The sequence below is a fragment of the Callithrix jacchus genome, chromosome 16 (assembly GCF_049354715.1).
Source record: "Callithrix jacchus isolate 240 chromosome 16, calJac240_pri, whole genome shotgun sequence".
Taxonomy (NCBI): Eukaryota; Metazoa; Chordata; class Mammalia; order Primates; family Cebidae; genus Callithrix; species Callithrix jacchus.
Window position 1 is genome coordinate 23,050,904 of NC_133517.1, and position 20,730 is coordinate 23,071,633.

General features: G+C 37.1%; 1 protein-coding gene across 26 annotated transcripts in view; it reads left to right on the plus strand.

The window, feature by feature from the left end:
• CSPP1 (centrosome and spindle pole associated protein 1) overlaps positions 1-20,730 on the plus strand; it is a 148,417-nt gene that overhangs the window by 106,887 nt on the left and 20,800 nt on the right. For 17 of the 26 annotated variants that reach the window (XM_078352583.1, XM_078352591.1, XM_035276411.3 and 14 more), the window contains 7 exons: positions 370-522; positions 4,509-4,621; positions 9,425-9,574; positions 9,952-10,098; positions 13,003-13,107; positions 14,877-14,943; positions 15,508-15,625. In XM_078352583.1, the coding sequence (XP_078208709.1) occupies positions 370-522; positions 4,509-4,621; positions 9,425-9,574; positions 9,952-10,098; positions 13,003-13,107; positions 14,877-14,943; positions 15,508-15,625 (853 nt within the window). The remainder of the gene's footprint in view (positions 1-369; positions 523-4,508; positions 4,622-9,424; positions 9,575-9,951; positions 10,099-13,002; positions 13,108-14,876; positions 14,944-15,507; positions 15,626-20,730) is intronic. The other 9 variants (XM_078352594.1, XM_078352586.1, XM_078352588.1 and 6 more) reach the window with 1 other exon arrangement.

The window sequence follows — 20,730 nt, forward strand, 5'->3', positions numbered from 1 at the left end:
TGTTTTCCTTAGGAGGCTGATGATGGGTAAATTTCACTATGAGTTGTTTTAAATTGTTGCTATATCCTATATTAAAGAAATTGTAAGTTCCCAAGTAACATAGATACAATTGATATGGTTTTTATCTTTTGTTAAAGATTTATGTATCCTTAATTTCTCTACTAATTGAGATTATTTTACAGGGTTATTTTCTGAAAATCTTAAAAGTTTTGATAATTTTGTTTCTGTTTTCAGGGCACCAACATATCATTGAATTATTCCAAACTTTGTCCTATTGTTTTTCTGATTCCCTATTTTAAAAAAATATATTTTGCATACCAATTATAGAAATGTGTTTATTGAAATAAATGGCTTATTTTTTCCTCTCAGCTGATTTGAATAGGATGCACAGACAAAATATAGATGCCTACCATAACCCAGATGCAAGGACACCTGAAGATAAAAGGGCTGTTGTATCTCTAGACCAAAATTTAGCCGCTTCAAATGCTGAGAACCTAGAAGATGCTGCAAATAAAAGCTCAGGTTTTTAATCACTTTTTTTTTTTTTTTTTTTTTTTTACATTTCTGAAATTGTTCAGTAACATTTCTGTTCTTTAAGTTTTTATTGGGATCTTTAGAATTTGGCTACTCTGATACAGAAAGCATAACGCTAGTCATAAAATACCTTTTCTTCATAGTTACTTTGAAAAAAAGTGAATAGGGAAAGGTTATTTTTTACTAATCTGTTTATTCTCAGCTTTATAGCTTGCTATGTATCTTTTAGCTGCTGCTAAGTTTTTGTTTTGCTAGGGGGATATTTCTTAAAATCAAACACTTATACACCTACACAATTTGCATCTTATACCAATAGGTGTTTGAATTAGTGGAAAAGTTATCAGTTATGATATGATAAATTGTACAGGAAAATTCATTTTTTGCTTGTTTAGTAATCATTTACCCTCCCTTGTAAAACAACAGTGTGCAAAGAAATGAAGCAATTAAAAGTTTAATTTAATACCAGGTTACATGCCTCTTAACTGCTTATCTTTGATTTACTATTAATATCCTTTATTCAAAAATTTTGTAAGATGAAAATTATTCAGTGTCTTTTTTATGACATACCAGGAAAAGTTGTCAAATATATATTAAAGTGTGTTATATATTTAAAAATACGCCAAGTGAGGTGGCTCACGCCTGTAATCCCAGCACTTTGGGAGGCCAAGGTGGGCGGATCATGAGGTCAAGAGATTGAGACCATCCTGGCCCATCTTTGCTAAAATACAAAAATTAGCTGAGCATGGTGGCATGTGCCTGTAGTCCCAGCTGCTCGGGAGGCTGAGGCAGGAGAATTGCTTGGACCCAGGAGGCGGAGGTTGCAGTGAGCCAAGATTGAGCCACTGCACTCCAGCTTGGCACCTGGCAACAAAGTGAGACTCTGTCTCAAAAAAATAAATAAAGGAAATTTAAATAATACACCACCTTGCACTATATTTTGATGCCTTTACAACTGGCCATTTATTCGTTACAAAATTCTACTTTGTACTTTCACAGAAGTTTTGATTTTAGACTAGAAAAGAACTTTTCATTAGGAAGTTCTAAAATATTTCTGACCATGCAGTCTTTTTGTTTTTGGCTAAACAGATAAGTGATATGGGGAGCTGTGATTAGAGTTGTAGCCCTGCATCTTTCAAGGCTTTGATGGTAGCACACATTATCTGTAGCCTATTTGAACACTTTAAGAGATGGATCATTTGCTGTTTTCATGGGCAGCTTGTTCCAGTGTTTTCTAATTATGAGAAAATGCTTTCTGTGTTCTACAATAGGTTTTTACCCATTAGATCCAGTTTTGATTTTTAGAGCACTAAAATTGGAACCTTTGATTTCGACAAAATTATTGATTTGGGTCTTTTAATTCATAATAATGTATAGTAAGAACCTCAAAGCACCTTTTCATATTGCTGCTAAGAGACAATTTTGACTTCCTTCTGATTATCATTATTTTTCTCATTTGCTGCTGCTTCTAGTAGTTTATATTGAGATCTCAGTGCCATATAGTCTTGCTCTACCCCTTTCTTCTATACTTGGTATTGTTTGTAGTTCCCTGGCTCAGCCTAGAACTTTTTCTATCTTAGTTATAACACTTTTTAGCTATTTAGCTTGCTCACCAAGCAAAAACACTGGAAAATCAACAGTTTCCATGACCCCTTCCCAAACATGATTAAACACGCACAGCAAAATTTGGTGCCTATAGCCTTTCTGTATCATTGCCAGGTTTTTATGCTGGCATTATTGCCAGAGTGTTCTATTTTAAGAAATGAATAAAACATAAAATGTTTAAAACTTCCCTTTTATTATGAATTGGAATTCCCTAAGTTAGAATTTTCTTCCTAAGTATTAATCAGCTGGGTACGGTGGCTCACGCCTGTAATCTCAGCACTTTGGGAGGCTGAGGTGGGTGGATCATGAGGTCAGGAGACTGAGACAGTCCTGGTCAACATGGTGAAACCCTGTCCTACTAAAAATAAAAATATTAGCAGGGTGTGGTGGCACAAGCCTTTAATCCCAGCTTGGGAGGCTGAGGCAGGAGAATCGCTTGAATCTGGGAATTGGAGGTTGCAGTGAACTGTGATCATGCCACTGCACTCCAGCCTGGTGACAGAGCGAGACTTGGTCTAAAAAAAAAAAGAATTCATCTAAAATAAACTTTCTCAATGCAAGAAATGATTCAAAGCCACCTAATTTTGTGCTATGCCATATATATGTATATGAGTGCATGTGTATGTATGTACACAGACACATGTATCTTTGCATATTTGTAGCATTTGATATTTTAAAAGCCTAAAGGAACTTGAATATACCTGAAAATTGAATGTTAAAACATGTGTTTAAGTTTCCTTATTCTCTAATGTTTCATCTTCATTAGTTTAGTTTCTGATGCCCTTTATAATGTTCATTATTTTTTTTCTTTTACTTTATGGTTTTTAGATGAGCTGTGGCTTATAAAGTCTAACACGAATTTGGCTTAAATTTATTTTTTTGGCTTATTGTAACACGTCACATTTCTGCTTTCTTTGTATATAACAAGTGTTTACCTATGGTTTTGTTTGCTTCTATAGTTTATTCATTTCTAAAAGGACTTCTGTTGTCTGTCTCCAATAATATGTTTTCTCTAATTGCCTCAGAGGTTTAGAATAGGACTGAGCAGCGTGGTGAAACATACTACTCAATTTTGTTTTTCTACTAGCTTACAGCATAAATTTTAAAAGACCCTTCAAGTTGTATATTTAGCTCGTTTTCAGTAGGAAAAATTTTGGGTGAAAAAAAGTATCCATAATGTTTATTGATTTGACTTTCTGCCAGTCTGTTCAAATAATCATTAATAAATTTAAATACAAACGCAAAATACATCTGAATAGCAGCTGAACCGCAAAGCAGTTTGCCTATACAAAACTACTTTCGAGAAATACATGCTTTAGGCTGGGTGAGGTGGCTCACACCTGTAATCCCAGCAATTTGGGAGGCCATGGCAGGCGGATCGTCTTGAGATCAGAAGTTCGAGACCAGCCTGGCCAACATGGCAAAACCCCATCTCTACTAAAAATACAAAAAAAGTTAGCCTGGCATGATGGCACATACCTGTAGTGCCAGCTACTCGGGAGCTGAAGCAAGGAGGATCGCTTGAACTCGGGAGGTAGAGGTTGCAGTAAGCCACAATTGTGCCACTGCACTCCAGCGTGGGTGACAGAGCAAGACTCCGTTTCAAAAACAAGAAATACATGCTTTAGTTTAATGGTATGAAGAATGAATTGGAAACTCTAAAACAATATAAAAAGTTATGTGAGGCTTAAATTTAAATGTCATTTTTTTTCCTGTCTGCATTCAAAGAGATTCTAAGTGTATAGTTGTTTTTTGAATTGCTTTTATGAAATTTTTTTCATTCGAAGAAAATACAATACTATTTATAGGTAATAGATAATAAAAAAATTTTGTTCATTAATTCAATAGTTTTAAAAATAAAAACTATTACAATAATTAAGATATTCTAATTTGTTAAATGTTTTTCAAAGCTGACTATTCTGTCATTTATTGGGAAGAATTTTGAAATTACTTTTTTTAAAAACAATTTTAGAAAATTTTAAATGTTAATACATTTTAATGTGTTATTAAGCAATATTCTTAAGGATATTCACATACTGAAGAATGTAATATGTACTTTTTGTCTCTTCATAAATTCTATTTTAAAGCCTTTGCTGCAATGAGAGTTACTTAGGCTGTTAGCTTTTATGTTTCCTTTGTGCCTTTCAGGTATTACTTGATTGTTTTAACTGTTAATTTTATTTTAGTATTACCATTTTTCTTTCTCTTACTACTTTTCATCTGCTCTTCGGATGCTAATTTCAACCATTCTCTTCTGATTTTAATCTCTGGACTTTTTTTTAATGAATTTATTAGCAAACCGTTAATTCTTTAACTGTCACATTTTCTAAGCATTGGCTAATAGCATGTTTTTGCAAAATATCTCGTTTAAGGTCAGATGCAAACACAGAGCTCTCCTTTTGCTCGGGGAAATGTATTTGGTGAGCCTCCAACTGAACTTCAGATTAAACAGCAGGAATTATACAAGAATTTTCTTCGTTTTCAGGTGAAATGCTTATTTGATCAGTTTTAAAGTTTCACAAGATTTTAATAAACAAAAATTGCAAAGATTTTCTCCACAGGGTAAATACGAAATTCTAAAATGCCATGCTGTTATCTAAAATATCTAATTCATATGAGATCAGATATCAGTAGTATAAAAATTATTTCATTTTCTTTTCCTTTTTTTTTTGAGATAGAGTTTTGCTCTTGTTGCCTGGGCTGGAGTGCAATGGCACAATCTTGACTCACTGCAACCTCTGCCTCCCAGGTTCAGGCTGTTCCCCTGCCTCAGCCTCCCGAGTAGCTGGGACTACAGGTGCTCGCTTGCCACATCCAGCTCATTTTTGTATTTTTAGTAGAGACGGGGTTTCACCATGTTGACCAGGATGGTCTTGATCTCTTGACCTTATGATCTACCCACCTCGGCCTCCCGAAGTGCTGGGATTATAGGCATGAGCCACTGCACCTGGCTCATTTTCTTATTTTAAGGAAATAAGCAGTTGTATTAAATGTAGTAGTTGACTTAATCTTTTTTATACTTTATTAAATCTTTAATTATTTTATTTTTTTGAGATGGAGTCTTGCTCTGTCACCCAGGCTGGGGTGTAGTGGTGTGATCTTGGCTCACTGCAACCTCCACCTCCTGGCTTTAAGTGATTCTCCTGTCTCAGCCTCCTGAGTAGCTGGTACTGAAGGTGTGCACCACCATACCAGGCTAATTTTTGTATTTTTAGTAGAGGCGGGATTTCACCATGTTGGCCAGGCTGGTCTCCGACTACTGACCTCATATGATCCACCCGCCTTGGGTCTCCAAAGAGACCGAAGGGGATTACAGTGTGAGCTACCATGCGCAGCCTAAATTAATTTTAAATCAAAGAATGCTGAGATTTTAAAAATTGACTTACCAAAATATTCATCTATTAGGCAGATAATGTATCTTTCTAGATATATATAAGTTGATGTTTTCTAAATGATTTGATACTCTTATTACAGATTGTAAATAAAAATTAGATTTAAGATAATTACAGTTTATAATTATCTGCCCCATATATGTATATAAGTAAATAGCATTTAACATAGTAGAAATGTCCAAACTATTTCCAAAGAAAGGCACTTAAATATCCATTGTTTATGAAGCAAACAGACTTACTACCATACTGGGTGCACTCTGAGCTGAGTTCTAGGGATGGAGCCTGAGATGAATGTGAAATACTTGCGTATGAGGGACTAACAGTTTCTTTTGTCTTTACCTCCCTCCCTTTCATACCCACACTTTGAGCTCAGTTTTAGATTAATCTTATGGCCTGGTTAATTTTCCTTTGATACAACTTTTCACATGCTGTTCTTCTTTACTCAAAATCTGGTGGTAGGTTTTCTTTGCCTACAGAAATTATCTCAACTCTTTAGCCTGACATTAAAGGCTATCTAATCTAACCTCAAACTTTTTTTTTTTTTTTTTGAGATGGAGTCTTGCTCTGCCACACGACCTCAGCTCACTGCAACCTCTGCCTCCTAGGTTCAAGCAGTTCTCCTGCCTTAGCTTCCCAAGTAGCTGGGACTACAGGTGCGCATCACCACGCCCAGCGCATTTTTGTATTTTTACAAAATAAGAGATTGAGACCAACCTGGAAAACATGGTGAAACCCAATCTCTTGACCTTGTGATCTGCCTGCCTCGGCCCCCCAAAGTGCTGGGATTATAGGCGTCAGCCACCACGTCCCGCCCTCTAACTCCGAATTCTTAAATAGACGCCCTCAAACATACCTTCTTTTTAATCCTAATTCTTGTTGACTCTTAAATAAGGCAGTGACATGATGGATATAGCCTTTAAGGATTATTGATGTTAGGCTGGGTGTAGTGGCTAGCACCTGTAGTTGAAGTACTTTAGGAGGCCAACGTGGGCAGATTGGTTGAGCTCAGGAGTTTGAGACTAGTCTGGGCAACTTGGTGAAACCCATTTCTACAAAAAATTAGCCAGGCATGGTAGTATATGCCTGTAGCCCCAGCTACTTAGGCGGCTGAGGTGGAAGGATCGCTTGAGCCCAAGAGGCAGAGGTTGCAGTCAGCCAAGATATGCCACTTTATCCTACCTGAGCTACAGAGTGAAAAAAGGATGTGATTGATGTGACATCACTGTTTAAGATATAATAATAGAGGATTGCAAAGACTGGAAACAGGGATATCTTACTAGAGTGGATGACAGTGGAAATAGATTGAAAGGCGTTTTTAAGGTTCAACAGAAATGACATAAATGTTGAATGTAAGATATTAGCATCAGAGGTCCCAATATTGTGCACTCAAGTCTGGTAGCAGCAAGTTGAAGGTTTGGAGTCTCTGTTGAACATAAAGGACCCTGTGGTATATTGACCATGACAACTGGTCAAAATTTAAGTACCTCCTCTAATGCTTAGCAATTCTTACCATGGTCTAAGGTAGAATTCAGCCAAAAAAAAAAAAAAAAAATTCTTACAACTATATAGGCTTTTATTGTTTGTGAGATACTTTTACACATAGTACCTCAACCAACCTCAAATTTCTTTGAAGAAGGTTTTATTATCTCTATTTAATGACATACAACCAATACTCGGACTAACAGGCTTTCCCAGGGTGTAGAGCTAGCAAATTGTGAGGCCATTGCTTGAACCCAAGTCTCCAGACTTCAAGTATAATACCTATAGATACCACCCTTCTGTTTATAGGATTCACTAGAAAGTCTTTATCTCTAGAAAAACTATGATTATGGGGTAAGCTTTAACTATTTTAGTTGCAGCCTTTAGTTCTTCTAGTCTGTCAACCCTCAATTTATCAGTGAATAGATTGCTTTCAGATGATGGTTTTTAACTTTTTCTTTTAGCAACCTTTTAAAAATCTCTTCCCCCACTTCAAACAAAACCTAACATGTAATTCTAAGAAAATATAAAGTAGACCAATGGTATTTATTACTACTGTCAACAATACAGTGTCAGATGAAACATATCCAAAACTTTTGTTGAAACAAATGTAATGAAATGTTCAAATCTGTGCACAAAGATGTTAAGAAAAGCTTTAGCCTGAGGTCTACACAAGTAAGTTCTACGGTTAGCTTAAGTTAATGCATCAGAAGTCTTTATGCTGTTAAACTTTGGTAAATATTAATAACACTTGTGAATGTTTGACATTTTCAATTACAGCAATAAAAATAATTAACAAATTAAATATTTTTAAGAACTCTTGAAGCATTTTTGTGTTATACAATTAGAAAACCATGACAAGAAGATAGCTTTCCATACCGGAAAGCTGTTGAACTGCTGTCTAGCATTCCTGCTGGCACTGAGCTTTGGATCCATTAAGTAGATGATCCATTAATAGTTTACAGGTTGATATTCTTTGATTTTGATGGAGAAATGACCCTGTGAATGTAATTTTTTTTTCTCATGGAGTGGGAAGAAGGGGGAACTAAGTATTGAATATAAAATTTTGTTGAATTATAAATTATTTTTTTAGTCATGTTGGACTTGAAGAAGTGATAGCACACAGATTGCTGACTAAAAGTACTAATTAGGCTTGTGCATATTTAATAGTGTTGTGAGAAAGTGTTGGAAAAGCCCTAGTATATAAAATCATGGGATGTGTTAGAAGATTAAAGTTCTTTTTTTTTTTGAGACAGAATCTCACTCTGTTGCCCAGGCTGCTGTGCAGTGGCATGATCTCGGCTCACAGCAACCTCTGCTCTGGATTTGAGTGATTCTCCTGTCTCAGCCTCCTGCGTAGTTGGGATTACAGGCATGCGCCACCACGCCCAGCTAATTTTTATATTTTTAGTAGAGACAGGATTTCACCATGTTGGCCAGGCTGGTTTTGAACTCTTGACCTCAGGTGATCCGCCTGCCTCATATTACAGGCTTGAGCCACCGCACCCGGCCAGATTAAAGTTTTTATAGCTCAAAAATTAACAACACTAGATAGAGCAACATTGAAGCTAGAGTAAGTACAGACAAGAAAAACAAAAGTGTGCTGAGTAGTATGATCCACATCTAAGGATAACTAAAATCTGTTGACAACCTTAGAGACATGAATACCTATTTCCCATGCTGCCATTCTTCCCTGCCTCACTCATCGCGGGTGTGGAGTATCTGTTAGGGCCCCTCTTCCCTTCAAATCTTAGGCTCTGCCTTAGAATATTTCCCTCAGAGTACTCAACACTATAGACTCCAGGTGGCATTTAAGATGAAACTTAATGATGAGTTCTTGTGACTTAAATCGTCCTACACTTAATAGTTTTAGTTCTTTCTCCATGAACCTCTATAGATAGAAAAGAACAAAGGGCATTTGGGAGAAGTGGTTCTTGCATTAAAAATGATTGGATACAGTGAATATTAATTTCACTATTATTTTGGAATAATAAAGTACAAGAATTTTGATATATAATAGCAGCAATCACTATAGAATAATACAATCATGAATTATTTGCTTAGAACCTTTTATATAGGAGGAACTTTTATGTTCCTTGCATTGTTTAACAATTTTTTGAGCACTCCTTTGAGATGTAGGCGTTAATAACTCTGTTTACCAGAAAAAAAGAGAAAACTAAGGACAAGCAAGTTTCTTAAGGTCACACAGTCTGTTTGTTGGAACTGAAATTTAACTCAAAGCTTTTAACAGTACAGTAAACCATGTAGCCTCCCTAAAAATACAGGAGACTGAAAAATTTAGGAACATGCAAAAAGAGGGTATAGATGTTGAGTTTATATGCTGTCAGGAAAAAAATAAGTGATATTCTAACTTTTCACTAGTTTTACAGCATAAATAACTAGGTTTAATTCTTTAGATTGAGGAAAAGAAACAAAGAGAGGAAGCAGAGCGAGAGAGACTGAGAATTGCAGAAGAAAAAGAAGAAAGACGACTTGCAGAACAGAGGGCACGGATTCAGCAGGAGTATGAAGAGGAACAGGAAAAGAAAAGGGAGAAAGAGGAGGAGGTACATCTTTTTTCCCAACTCTCTTTTACTGCTTAGTCTGAAGGTTAAGTCTTTATTTTGACTTGAAAAGATACTTGTTACTTATGAAGGAGAACAGTGTTGGAGTACATTTAGGAAAATATCAGATCAATATCCATTCATGGATACTATTTCATTAAGGTGAAAGTAATTTAAGAAAGGAGATAAATGATGACTTTAAAAAAATAGGCTGCCTGAAGACTTTATAAAAGATACCTCATATTTTATTTTTAAGCAGATAACCTCTTTATGTTAAAGAACCATATCACATCCTTATTTTATTAGATAAGGCAGCACATTTTTGAATGTGCTATATAGAAAGTATATATGGAATGCCTATTTTTCTATTTATTTTGAAGCAAAGGCTAAAAAATGAAGAACATATTCGGTTAGCTGAAGAAAGACGAAAAGAAGCAGAAAGAAAGAAGAAAGAAGAAGAAGAAAAATATAATCTGCAGCTTCAGCACTACTGTGAAAGAGAAAATTTGATTGGGGAAGAAACAAAGGTAAGTTTGAGACAAAAATGTCAATTAAACCCATAGTTTAACCCACTTCTGCTGTGAGAGTTGTATAGTTGTTAGAAAAAGGGAAAAAGAAGGAGGTGCTTTTGTTCCTGTTCTGTCTTACTGTTTAGTCTGGGCCCAATGTACTGAACTTTGTATATGAGGTACTGTCACTGTGCTTTGTTGGTATTTTCTGTCCATTGAAGGTAATGGATTTACTTACCTCAGCCATTCTTAGTCTTGTTCCTTTGGTATGTGCAGTGTCAACCAAAAATATGGTCTGCAGACCAGCACAACATGAACTGTTTGTTATGGTTCACAACAAGACTAAATACAGAAATTGAGAGCTTTTTTAAAAAAATTTTTTCTTTCTTTCTTTCTTTTTTTTTGGTTAAGATGAAATCTCATGCTGTTGCCCAGGCTGGAGTGCAGTGGCACAGTTTTGGCTCACTGCAACCTCCACTTCTTGGGTTCAAGCTATTCTCCTGCCTCAGCCTCCCTAGTAGCTGGGACTACAGACGTGCGCCATCATGCCTGGCTAATTTTCGTATTTGTAGTAGAGACAGATTTCACCATGTTGCCCAGACTGGTCTCAAACTCCTGACCTCAGGTGATCTGCCCACCTTGGCCCCTCAAAGTGCTGAGATTATAGGCATGAGCCACCACACCCAGCCTTCTTTCTTTTTTTTTAAGAGACCAGGTCTTGCTATGTTGCCCAGGCAGATCTCAAATTCCTGGGCTCAGGTGATCCTCCTGCCTCAGCCTCCCAAAGTGCTGGGATCACAGGCATGAGCCACCACTTCTGCCTCACAGACAATTTTTTATTGTAAAATTCATCATTTAAGAATGAAAGAGGCTTAGCGAGGTGGCTCACACCTGTAATCCCAGCACTCTGGGAGACCGAGTTGGGCAGATCACTTGAGGCCAGGAGTTTGAGACCAGCCTGGGCAACGTGGTGAAACCCCATCTCTACTAAAGAATACAAAAATTAGTTGGGCGTGGTGGGCAGCTTTAGTCCCAGCTACTCAGGAGGCTAAGGCAGAAAAATCACTTGAACTTGGGAGGCAGAGGTTGCAGTGAGTCGTGATTGTAACACAGTGATCCAGCCTGGATGACAGAGTGAGACTCTGTCTCAAAAAAAAAAAAAAATGCTATTTTTTAGTAATATATACTTTTATGAATGTAATCGTAAAGTACCATAAAATTTTAAATTGGCTTTATCTCATTTAATGCATTTGCCTTTCTGAAATTAACATTGCTATCATTCTTTTCATTTATGTATGTCCGATATATATTTTTGTCTATTTCTTCAGTTTTACCTTTGTGTCACTAGATTTTTTATTTAATTAGGTTGTATCTTTCTTTAGTTTGTTGAATTTTTAAAATCCTAATCTGAGTCATCTTTTTATTTTCGTTTATTTATTTATTTAGAGACAAGAGACTCACTCTGTTACCCAGGCAGGCATGCAGTGGGATGATCTTGGCTCACTGCAACTTCTGCCTCCTGGATTCAAGCAATTTTCCTGCCTCAACCTCCCCAGTAGTTGGGAGTATAGGCGCATACCACCACACCCAGATAATTTTTGCATTTTTAGTAAAGACCATGACAACATGGTTTTAACCATGTTGGCCAGGCTGGTCTTGAACTTCTGACCTCAGGTGATCTGCCTGCCTTGGCCTCCCATAGTGCTAGGATTACAGACATGAGCCACTGCACCCAGGCTATCTTTTAAAATAAGGATATCTGAATCCATTTATGTTTATCAAAACTAATGTCTTTGATTGCATTAATTGCATTTCTGACGTTTTTTGTGTTTTTCATCCTTGATAGCTTTTTGGTCATTTGTTATGTGACTATGACTTGTTTGCTCCATTCTCTACAGTGCTTTAGAAGGTCTGTGTTGTCTTTATAAATTTTGCTTGTGGATACCTTTCTGTTATATATTTTTAATTTTATTAAAATTAACTGATTTTCTGCTATATAAAATGAAGAATTTAACATCCACATATACATTTTGGTCTGAGTTGTTTTTCCCTTTTAAATGCAGATAACTATTATCATTTTGTGAGGACTTTTTCATTTATTTATTTATTTATTTTAAGATGGAGTCTCGCCTTGAGGCCCAGGCTGGAGTGCAATGGCATGATCTTGGTTTACTGCAACCTCTGCCTTCTGGGTTCAGGCGGTCCTCCTGCTTTAGCCTCCTGAGTCGCTGGGATTACAGACACATGCCACATTGCCTGGCTAATTTTTTTGTCTTTAGTAGAGACGGGGTTTCGCCATGTTGGGCAGGCTGGTCTCCAACTCCTGACCTCAAGTGATAGGCCCGCCTTGGCCTCCCAAAGTGCTGGGATTACAGGCAGGAGCCACCATGCCCGGCTAGGACTTTTTAATGTCTTCCGTGTTTTGATTTTTATGTGAAGTTGAGGACCATAAATTTTAATACACTATAAACTAAAATATAGAAACCCATTGTGATTTTCAAGGGTCTCTCATTCATGATGCTGTTAGTGACTAGATCTAGATTTTAGAGATTGATTTGTGTTGTTTTCCAGAAGAGGAATTTTTTCTTTAATTTTTTGTATTGTCATGGTACCTTTTTATTAAGGTGATTCTTTACTTTTGTTACGTCTTTTTTTTTTATGTTGCTTTACTTGAGTTTGTTGATTTTTTAAATCATAATTTGACACTCATATTGTTTTAATAAAGATGTCTAAATCCATTTATGTTTATCATAACCAACATGTTTGATCTTATGTAACTGAATTTCTGACTTTTCTAAAACGTATTTTATTAAATAAAAGCAATAACAGTCTAAACTTCTTAGATGGCTTTATTAACTATAAGGGGCAAGTGTGTATATGTGTGAGAGTATGATGAAGCAAATATGCTCTTAAATTTTTTAGCGCTTGAGACAGCCTTCTCCTGTAGTTCCTGCTCTTCAGAACAAAATTACAAGCAGACTCCAAAGACCTCCTTCAATTGACAGCATCATAAGTTCCTTTATTCATGTATGTGCTTTAGTTTTTATTTGTTAATCCTAGCTCAGTTATTTTGGATTGGGGGATCAAATGAAATTTTCTTTTTCATCATATTTGGGAGGGTTGAATATTTTCAGATCTGAAATACAGTTGATATCTACAGTAATTTGCCTGCTGCTTTGATTGTAACTGACAGTACTTGATACCCTGAAGTTTGTTTCCACAAACTATAATTTAGCAAATGATTCTTGTCCAGGCCCCTAGCTATAAATATGCTCATGAAGCCTGTTATACTTTAGACTGAGCTCCAAGGAAAAGAGAACTGGGAAAATGTTCTGAGATTGATCCTCAAGTTGATGCTTGAAAAGTATGCAGGAATTTGCCTTGCAAAGGAGGGTGAGGGATTTTCAGCTTGTACAGAGTCATGGAGAGCACTGTAAGCTCATGGCACATGTGGAGAATCTTCTATGGTGTGGTCTGGCCTGATGATGCCAGAAGGCAGCAGAGGAGGTGGAGGTCAGAACATATGTGGCATGTTGTATGGAGTGCTAAGAGCTTTGATTTTGTTACATAGGCTGGTGGATTCCAGAAAGGCTAATCACCCAAATAGGCAAGAAATATGTCAGAAGAACCTGTTTCTTAATCCCACCCTTTGAGATTCTGATTTAGTAGGTCTGTGATAGATAATGTATGGGAATTCACTGTAATGTTTTAAGTAGGGGAATGACATGGCCACTTTTATATAATGTTTTTTCAGGCAATGGTGTGGAGATAAGTTTTGGAGGTGGGGCAGGACTAAACATGGAGATAAGATGCTTTTGCAGAAGTCCAGATGTGAGACTGAGGATCCAAACAAAGGCAGTGGCACCAAGAACTGAGAAGGTGTGACAGCTTTACAATACATTTGAGAGACATAATAGTACTATTTGTTGACTGTGTGGTGGTCAGGAGTCTATGATAACTTTCAAGTTCTTGGTAAGGGTTATATAGAGTAGGCACTTGAAAATATGAATTGTGGCTGCAGAAAGAGTTCTGGACTTGATTTGTAGTCCTGTACACCATCAACATATTGGTGTTTGTTAAATTAGTACCATCGTGTAGGATCAGTGAGTGCCTAGAAGAGAAGTAAAGGAGGCTGAGAATAGAATACTAGGGAATTACCAATATTTGCGAAGCAGAGAAAGGAATGGAGAGAGGGTGAGAGACAATGGCAGTGATAGCAGCTGTGACTGGCCAAGTAAAATGCCCACTGAATGTGTCACTTGGGATCACTTCATGACTTTCGTGAAGGCAGTGTTGTTGGAGTGATGCATGTGAAAGCAAAGGCCATAGCTGTGTGTTGATAAGTGAATGAGAATAGGCAGTCAACCCCAAAAGTACTGCATTTTACTATTCTTTCAGGAAGCTCAGCTGTGAAGGGAAGGACAGAATGGACAGGAGACAGTGAGCAATGAAGAGTGAGGTAAAATTGTTCTTTTAAGAAATGGAGAAGTTTTTACACATAGGTTGAGAGAAAGGTGCTTGGAGAGAGGAAGTTGGAAAAAGAATTATTGGAGTAGGATAGGAAACAATTATAAGATACAGAGTAGAGATGAAGGGATTCTCTTTGGGTAGAAGCAAGGACACTTCCATTGTGATGAGAAGGAAGAATAGCTATACAAGTGGGTAAATTTTAGAGGTAGAGATAATGTGGAGTTTGGTTTTCTTTACATATAAATACTTCAAAAAATTACTCCCTTCAAGCTTCTGTGTAGAGAAGACATACTGAGCATGATGTCTTTGTCATTATTGTTAAACAGGAAAGTTCCATGTCCAGGGCACAGTCACCCCCAGTACCTGCCAGGAAAAATCAGCTTCGTGCAGAAGGTAGAGTTAACTACTAAACCTGTTCCCGAGAGTATTTCTCTTTTTAGCTTTTCGTTTTGAAATAATTATAAACTGATGGAAAATTGCAGAAAGAGTATAGAGAGGTGCTGTGTACCCATTCCCCAACTTTCCCCTGGGGTAACATCTTAGGTAGTACAGTATCACAGCCAGGAAGTGGACACTGGTGTACTCTACAGACCATTAGATTCCACCAGTTTTTACATGCATTTATATATGCATATCTCTGTACATTTTTATCATGCACAATTTGTGCAACCACCACTACAATCAAGATACAGAATTGTTCCATCACCACAAAGGAACTCCCTTGTGCCTCTCATTTATAGTTGTGCTCCCCCAAGAATATCGCTTCTAAAATTCCTGTATTATAAAAAATGTACTTGTAGGTCCTAGTGACATTATGATCTGTGTATGTGTGTATATATAAAATGTTAAAATATCTTTCATAAAATTTTCTTTCTGAGCAGTTTCGCTTTATTATTAGTGTTTAATCTTTTGTTCTTATTCCTGTCTTGTGTTTTATTTATCAATGGGAATTTGCAGAGGAGAAAAATAACGTAATTATGGAATTGTCAGAAATGAGAAAACAACTTCGTAGTGAAGAGAGGCGTCTACAAGAGCGATTGCTACACATGGACAGTGATGATGAAATCCCTATCAGGCAAGTTTAGAATTGCATTTTTTGTTTTCTCTTGAGTTCTTTTATCTTATTTCACCTAGCCAATAATTTTGTAGGTTGGGAACAGGACTAATTCATCTTTCTTAAAATCTCCTTACTTTCCTGATTTTAGTCTTTTACCAAATCAGTTGTAGAAATTTAGTTCTCAAGGGGATTATTGTTGTAGGGATGGACATTTCCCTATTGGAATAATTATAGAAGGTAGTTGCATTTTAGAACTTCTTTTATCTGTTTTTTTAATATTTCCCATTAATAACATAGTTTTCTGAAATACTTTTTTTCAACAGAAACACTTACAGACTACTAAACATTTCTGATAATTTTTGCCAGAGTCATAAATTTTCTAAAGCAGTCTTCTTCAAACTTCAGTTTACACTGTTTAAGTAGATTGTAAAATCAACATAGTGGGTAACTACCATATTTTCTTTCTCTTTTTAAAAATAAACTTTATGTTTTGGGATAATTTTGATTATTAAAAAGTTACAAACAATACGGAGAGTTTTTGTACCCCCTTCATTTGGTTTTCCCTATTGTTAACATATTGTGTTTCTGTGGTATGTTTGTTACAACTCAGGGGCTGACATTAGAACATTACTCTGAACTAAATTTGAGACTTGTTGGATTTCTCCATTTTTCTGCTGATGTTTTCCTTCTGTTCATGGGCCTCATACAAGATGTACCACATTGCATTTAGTTATGTCTCCCAGTCTCCTCGGGTCTGGGACAGTTTCCCAGTCTTCCCTTGTTTTACTTAACTGTGAAAGTCTGCATGGGCACTGACCAAGTATCCTGTAGAGAGCCTCCTCCTCCCAAGTCTGAATTTGTCTGATGTTTTCTGATAATTAGACTGGGGAACACAGGTGCTATTCTGACATCACATTGTGTCGGGGTACATGATATCCACGTGATACCTCTGGAAATGTTAACCTTGGTTAAAGTAATGTTTGCCAGGATTCTCCACTAGAAAATTTGGTCACAAATTACAAAATCTAGCACACTGGCAAGAGTGAGAAAGGGGTGGAATTAAGTTTTATCTCTCGGAGCAGGGGTTACATACATATAGTTTTTGAAGTTCTTCCATAAGAAAGATTTGTCTCTTCTTCCATTTATTTAATTCAGTCATTTATTTATCACTGTCATCTCATGTATATTTATTTTATACTTTGGGTTATAAGCCAGTGCTACATTATTTATTTCACAAATTGCTCCAACTTTGGCCATTGGGAGCTCTTTCAGGAGGGCTCCTGTGTCTTTTTGACATGTCCCCACCCTTTTGTTTTTGGAACACTTCTTTTTTTGTTACTACCAGATGCCTCAAGATCATCTTGTATTTCTCCTGCCCCATCCCTAGAATCAGCTGTTTCTCCAAGGAGCCCTGGTTCCTTTTGGAGAATGTATTTAGAAACCAAATAAGCTGGGTCTGCTTATTGCTGGGTGTCAATGCTTCTAGGCCCTCTGGATAATATATGTATGTATACTAAGTCATAAATATAAACATATCTATAATTGTTCCTATGTCTGTCTATTTGTATACATATTAAGTTCATGCTGATGTCTCTGACTCTAATCCACTATGTGGTAGGATTTTAACATAGCATGTTAATTTGCCTAATTATGCTTTGTTTAGATTTCTGTTTGAATTCTTCAGGAATATCGAAACTAGCTAAATAAGTTGAAGAAATTTCAGGATATAGATTGGCTAGATGATGATACATAATCCAAGGTGGTACTTTTCAGTGATTCAGTAATTCTCCCATAGTAGGTCAGTAAGTTCTAAGTAATTGAGAGGTAGTATATTTTTTCTGTATTTACTTTTACAATGTTATAAATGCCTTAACTGTGTAGCTTTCCATCTTCTAAACATGCATATTTATCAGTTTAATGGGTTGTTGATATTTTACTTTTATTTTCATTAAAAAATTCTTTTGGCAAACCAGTATGATTTAAGAGTATTCAAACAGCCTCTCAATTTTCTCACTTGAAAATTATACATGATAATTTCTAACCCTTGAGAGTCTAGTGAAGAATAAATAAATGTATGATTTTGAAATAAATAAATGTATTTGTGACTAAGTTATAACTTAAGTTAGATGTAGTACATTAGAATTATCATCATTTAACAATAATTGGTTAAATACATTTACTTTGGAATAATTTTAATATATCCTGCTTAAAGACATCTCAGAGTTAGTTCTTTATTTCAATTTCATGAATATTTGTATAAAAGGAATCTCTTATTCACTAATTAATTTACCATATTATCCAACTCTTATTATGTGTGCTAGGCTCAAAACAAATGTGCTGAATGCAGCTCACATGTGAATATTTAATAACCTACTTCCTAACTTAACAGTTTATTTAACTATTAGCATTAATAGAAATTAGACAGCAGTACAATTTAATGGTCTCTTGGATGCCTTTTTAGTATTTTACATTTTAATGAATCTCCATAGAGTTCCTTTCTCCTCAGGTATTAGAGGTTTCTGTCAGTCTTGACCAGGGTCCTTTTATGGCCCCAGTGAATGGTTCCCTGCAAAAAAGGAAACTCCATTAAAGCAGGGGCATCATCTCTGGGGATCCCAGCTATCTTGTCTTGGTGCGTAGGGAAGATTTAGTGATCAACAAATGATGGAAGGAGTCTGACTAAGCCTCATAATCAGTATAGCTTAGAGCTACATTTTCAAAAATAGAGGAGACCTAGTGCTGAAGGAAGCATCAGTAGGTGTTTTATTTTCCGGACTAGAAACACCATCCCTTTCTTATCATCACTCCCTTAAAGCCCTTGCAGAAAATTCCCTTACTTCCTGCTGTCTGTTAATTTCCTAGGTACCACAGGAATCAGTTAACTAGTTAGGTATCAAGTTCCTTGGTAAGGTCTATTGTAAAGTTAATGTTGGGTCCTCTGAATAATGCCCACATTGAACTACATATTAGTATCATATTTCTATTTTTTTTTTTTTTTTTTTTTTTAAGACAGAGTCTTGCTCTGTCGCCCAGACTGGAGTGCAATGACACGATTTTTGGCTTACTGCAACCTGTGCCTCCTGGGTTCAAGTGATTATCTTGCCTCAGCCTCCTGAATAGCTAGATTACAAGCACCTGCCACCATGCCTAGCTAATTTTTGTATTTTTAGTAGAGATAGCGTTTTACCATGTTGGTCAGGCTGGCCTCGAACTGCTGATCTCAGGTGATCACTCACCTCAGCCTCTCAAAGTGTTGGGATTACAGGGGTGAGCCACCCGACCCAGCCAGTACCGTATTTGTTTTTCTTTTTTTTGGAGACAGAGTCTCTCTCTGCACCTAGGTTGGAGTGCAGTGCCACAATCTTGGCTCATGGCAACCTCTCCCTCCCGATGCAAGCGATTCTAGTGCCTCAGCCTCCCAAGTAGGTGGGACTATAGGTGCAGGCTACCACACCTGGCTAATTTTTGTATTTTTTAGTAGAGATGGGGTTTTTCCATATTGCCCAGGCTGGTCTTGAACTCCTGAGCTCAAGCAATTTGTCTACTTCCCAAAGTGCTGGCATTATAGGCATGAGCCACAGGGCCCTGCCTATTACTGTATTTCTATGTGTGATTTCTGTTTTAGGCTGAAGGGAAGGTAATTTATTGATTATCTAATGCAAGTCAGGTGCTAGGTACTCAACAATATAAAATTTATCTTAATTCTGGCTGGGTGCGGTGTCTCATGCCTGCAATCCCAGCCATTTGAGAGACCGAGGCCTGTGGATCACCAAGGTCAGGAGTTCAAGACCAGTCTGGCCAATGTGGCAAGAATTCCATCTCTACTAAAAATACAAAAAAAAAAAAAGCCAAGTGTGGTGGCACACACCTGTAGTCCCATTTACTTGGGAGGCTGATGCAGGAGAATTGCTTGAACTGGAGGTGGAGGTTGCAGTGAGCTGAGATCGCTCCACCACACTCTAACCTGGGCAACAGAGCAAGGCTCTGTCTCAAAAAAAGTTTTTTTTAATCTTAATTCTCTTGTTCACAACAAGATTATAGGGGGTAGACATCTGCATTTTACAGATGATGAAATCAAGATCATACTGCTAATAACAGAGCTGGTCTTTGAATCTCAGTTTCTCTGACCTCAAAGACTGTGATCTTTCATGCTCCATGAACGTTTTATTTTTTTCCACGAACATTTTAAAGTAAAGCTAAATCATTCTACTCTCGTAATAAGTTATCTTGCATCTGAGGATTTTGAAAAATTTCAATGACATTATAGATATGCTATATTTTCAGATAAAGGATTGAACTAATAGAGCTATTTAAATATTTTTTTGTTTTAAGAGACAATGATTTCCTTCTGTTGTCCAGGCTGGAGTGTAGTGGCGTGATCACAGCTTATTGTAGCCTTGGCCTCTTGGGCTTAAGCAATCCTCTTGTCTCAGCAGCAGCCAGGACTACAGGCCCACACCATCATACTTGACAAATTTTTTTTTTTTTTTTTTGAGATGGAGTCTCACTCTGTCACCCAAGCTGGAGTGCAGTGGCATGATCTTGGCTTATTGCAGCCTCCTCCTCCTGGGTGCAAGCAATTCTCAGGCCTTAGCCTCCCGAGTAGGAGGGACTGGAGGCACATACCACTATGCCCAGCTAAATTTTATATTTTTTAATAGAGACAGGGCTTCACCATTTTGGCCAGGCTGGTCTCAAACTCCTAACCTCAGATGATTTTCCCGCCTCAGCCTCCCAAAGTGCTGTGATTACAGGTGTGAGCCACTGTGGCTAGCCAACTTTTTTTTTTGAGATGGAGTCTCGCTCTGTCATCCAGGCTGGGGTTTACTGGTGTGATCTTGGTTCACTGCAACCTCCTCCTCCCCAGTTCAAGTGATTCTCCTGCCTCAGCCGCTCGAGTAGCTGGGACTACAGGCATGTGCCATTGCACATAGCTAAGTTTTGTGTTTTTAGTTGAGACAGGTTTCTCCACGTTGGCTAGGCTGGTCTCGAACTCCTAATCTCAGGTGATCTGCCTGCCTTGGCATCCCAAAGTGCTAGAATTAAAGGCATGAGCCACTGCACCCGGCCTAATTTTTTTTTTTTTTTTTTTTTTGGTAGTGATGAGGTTTTGCTTTTTAGGC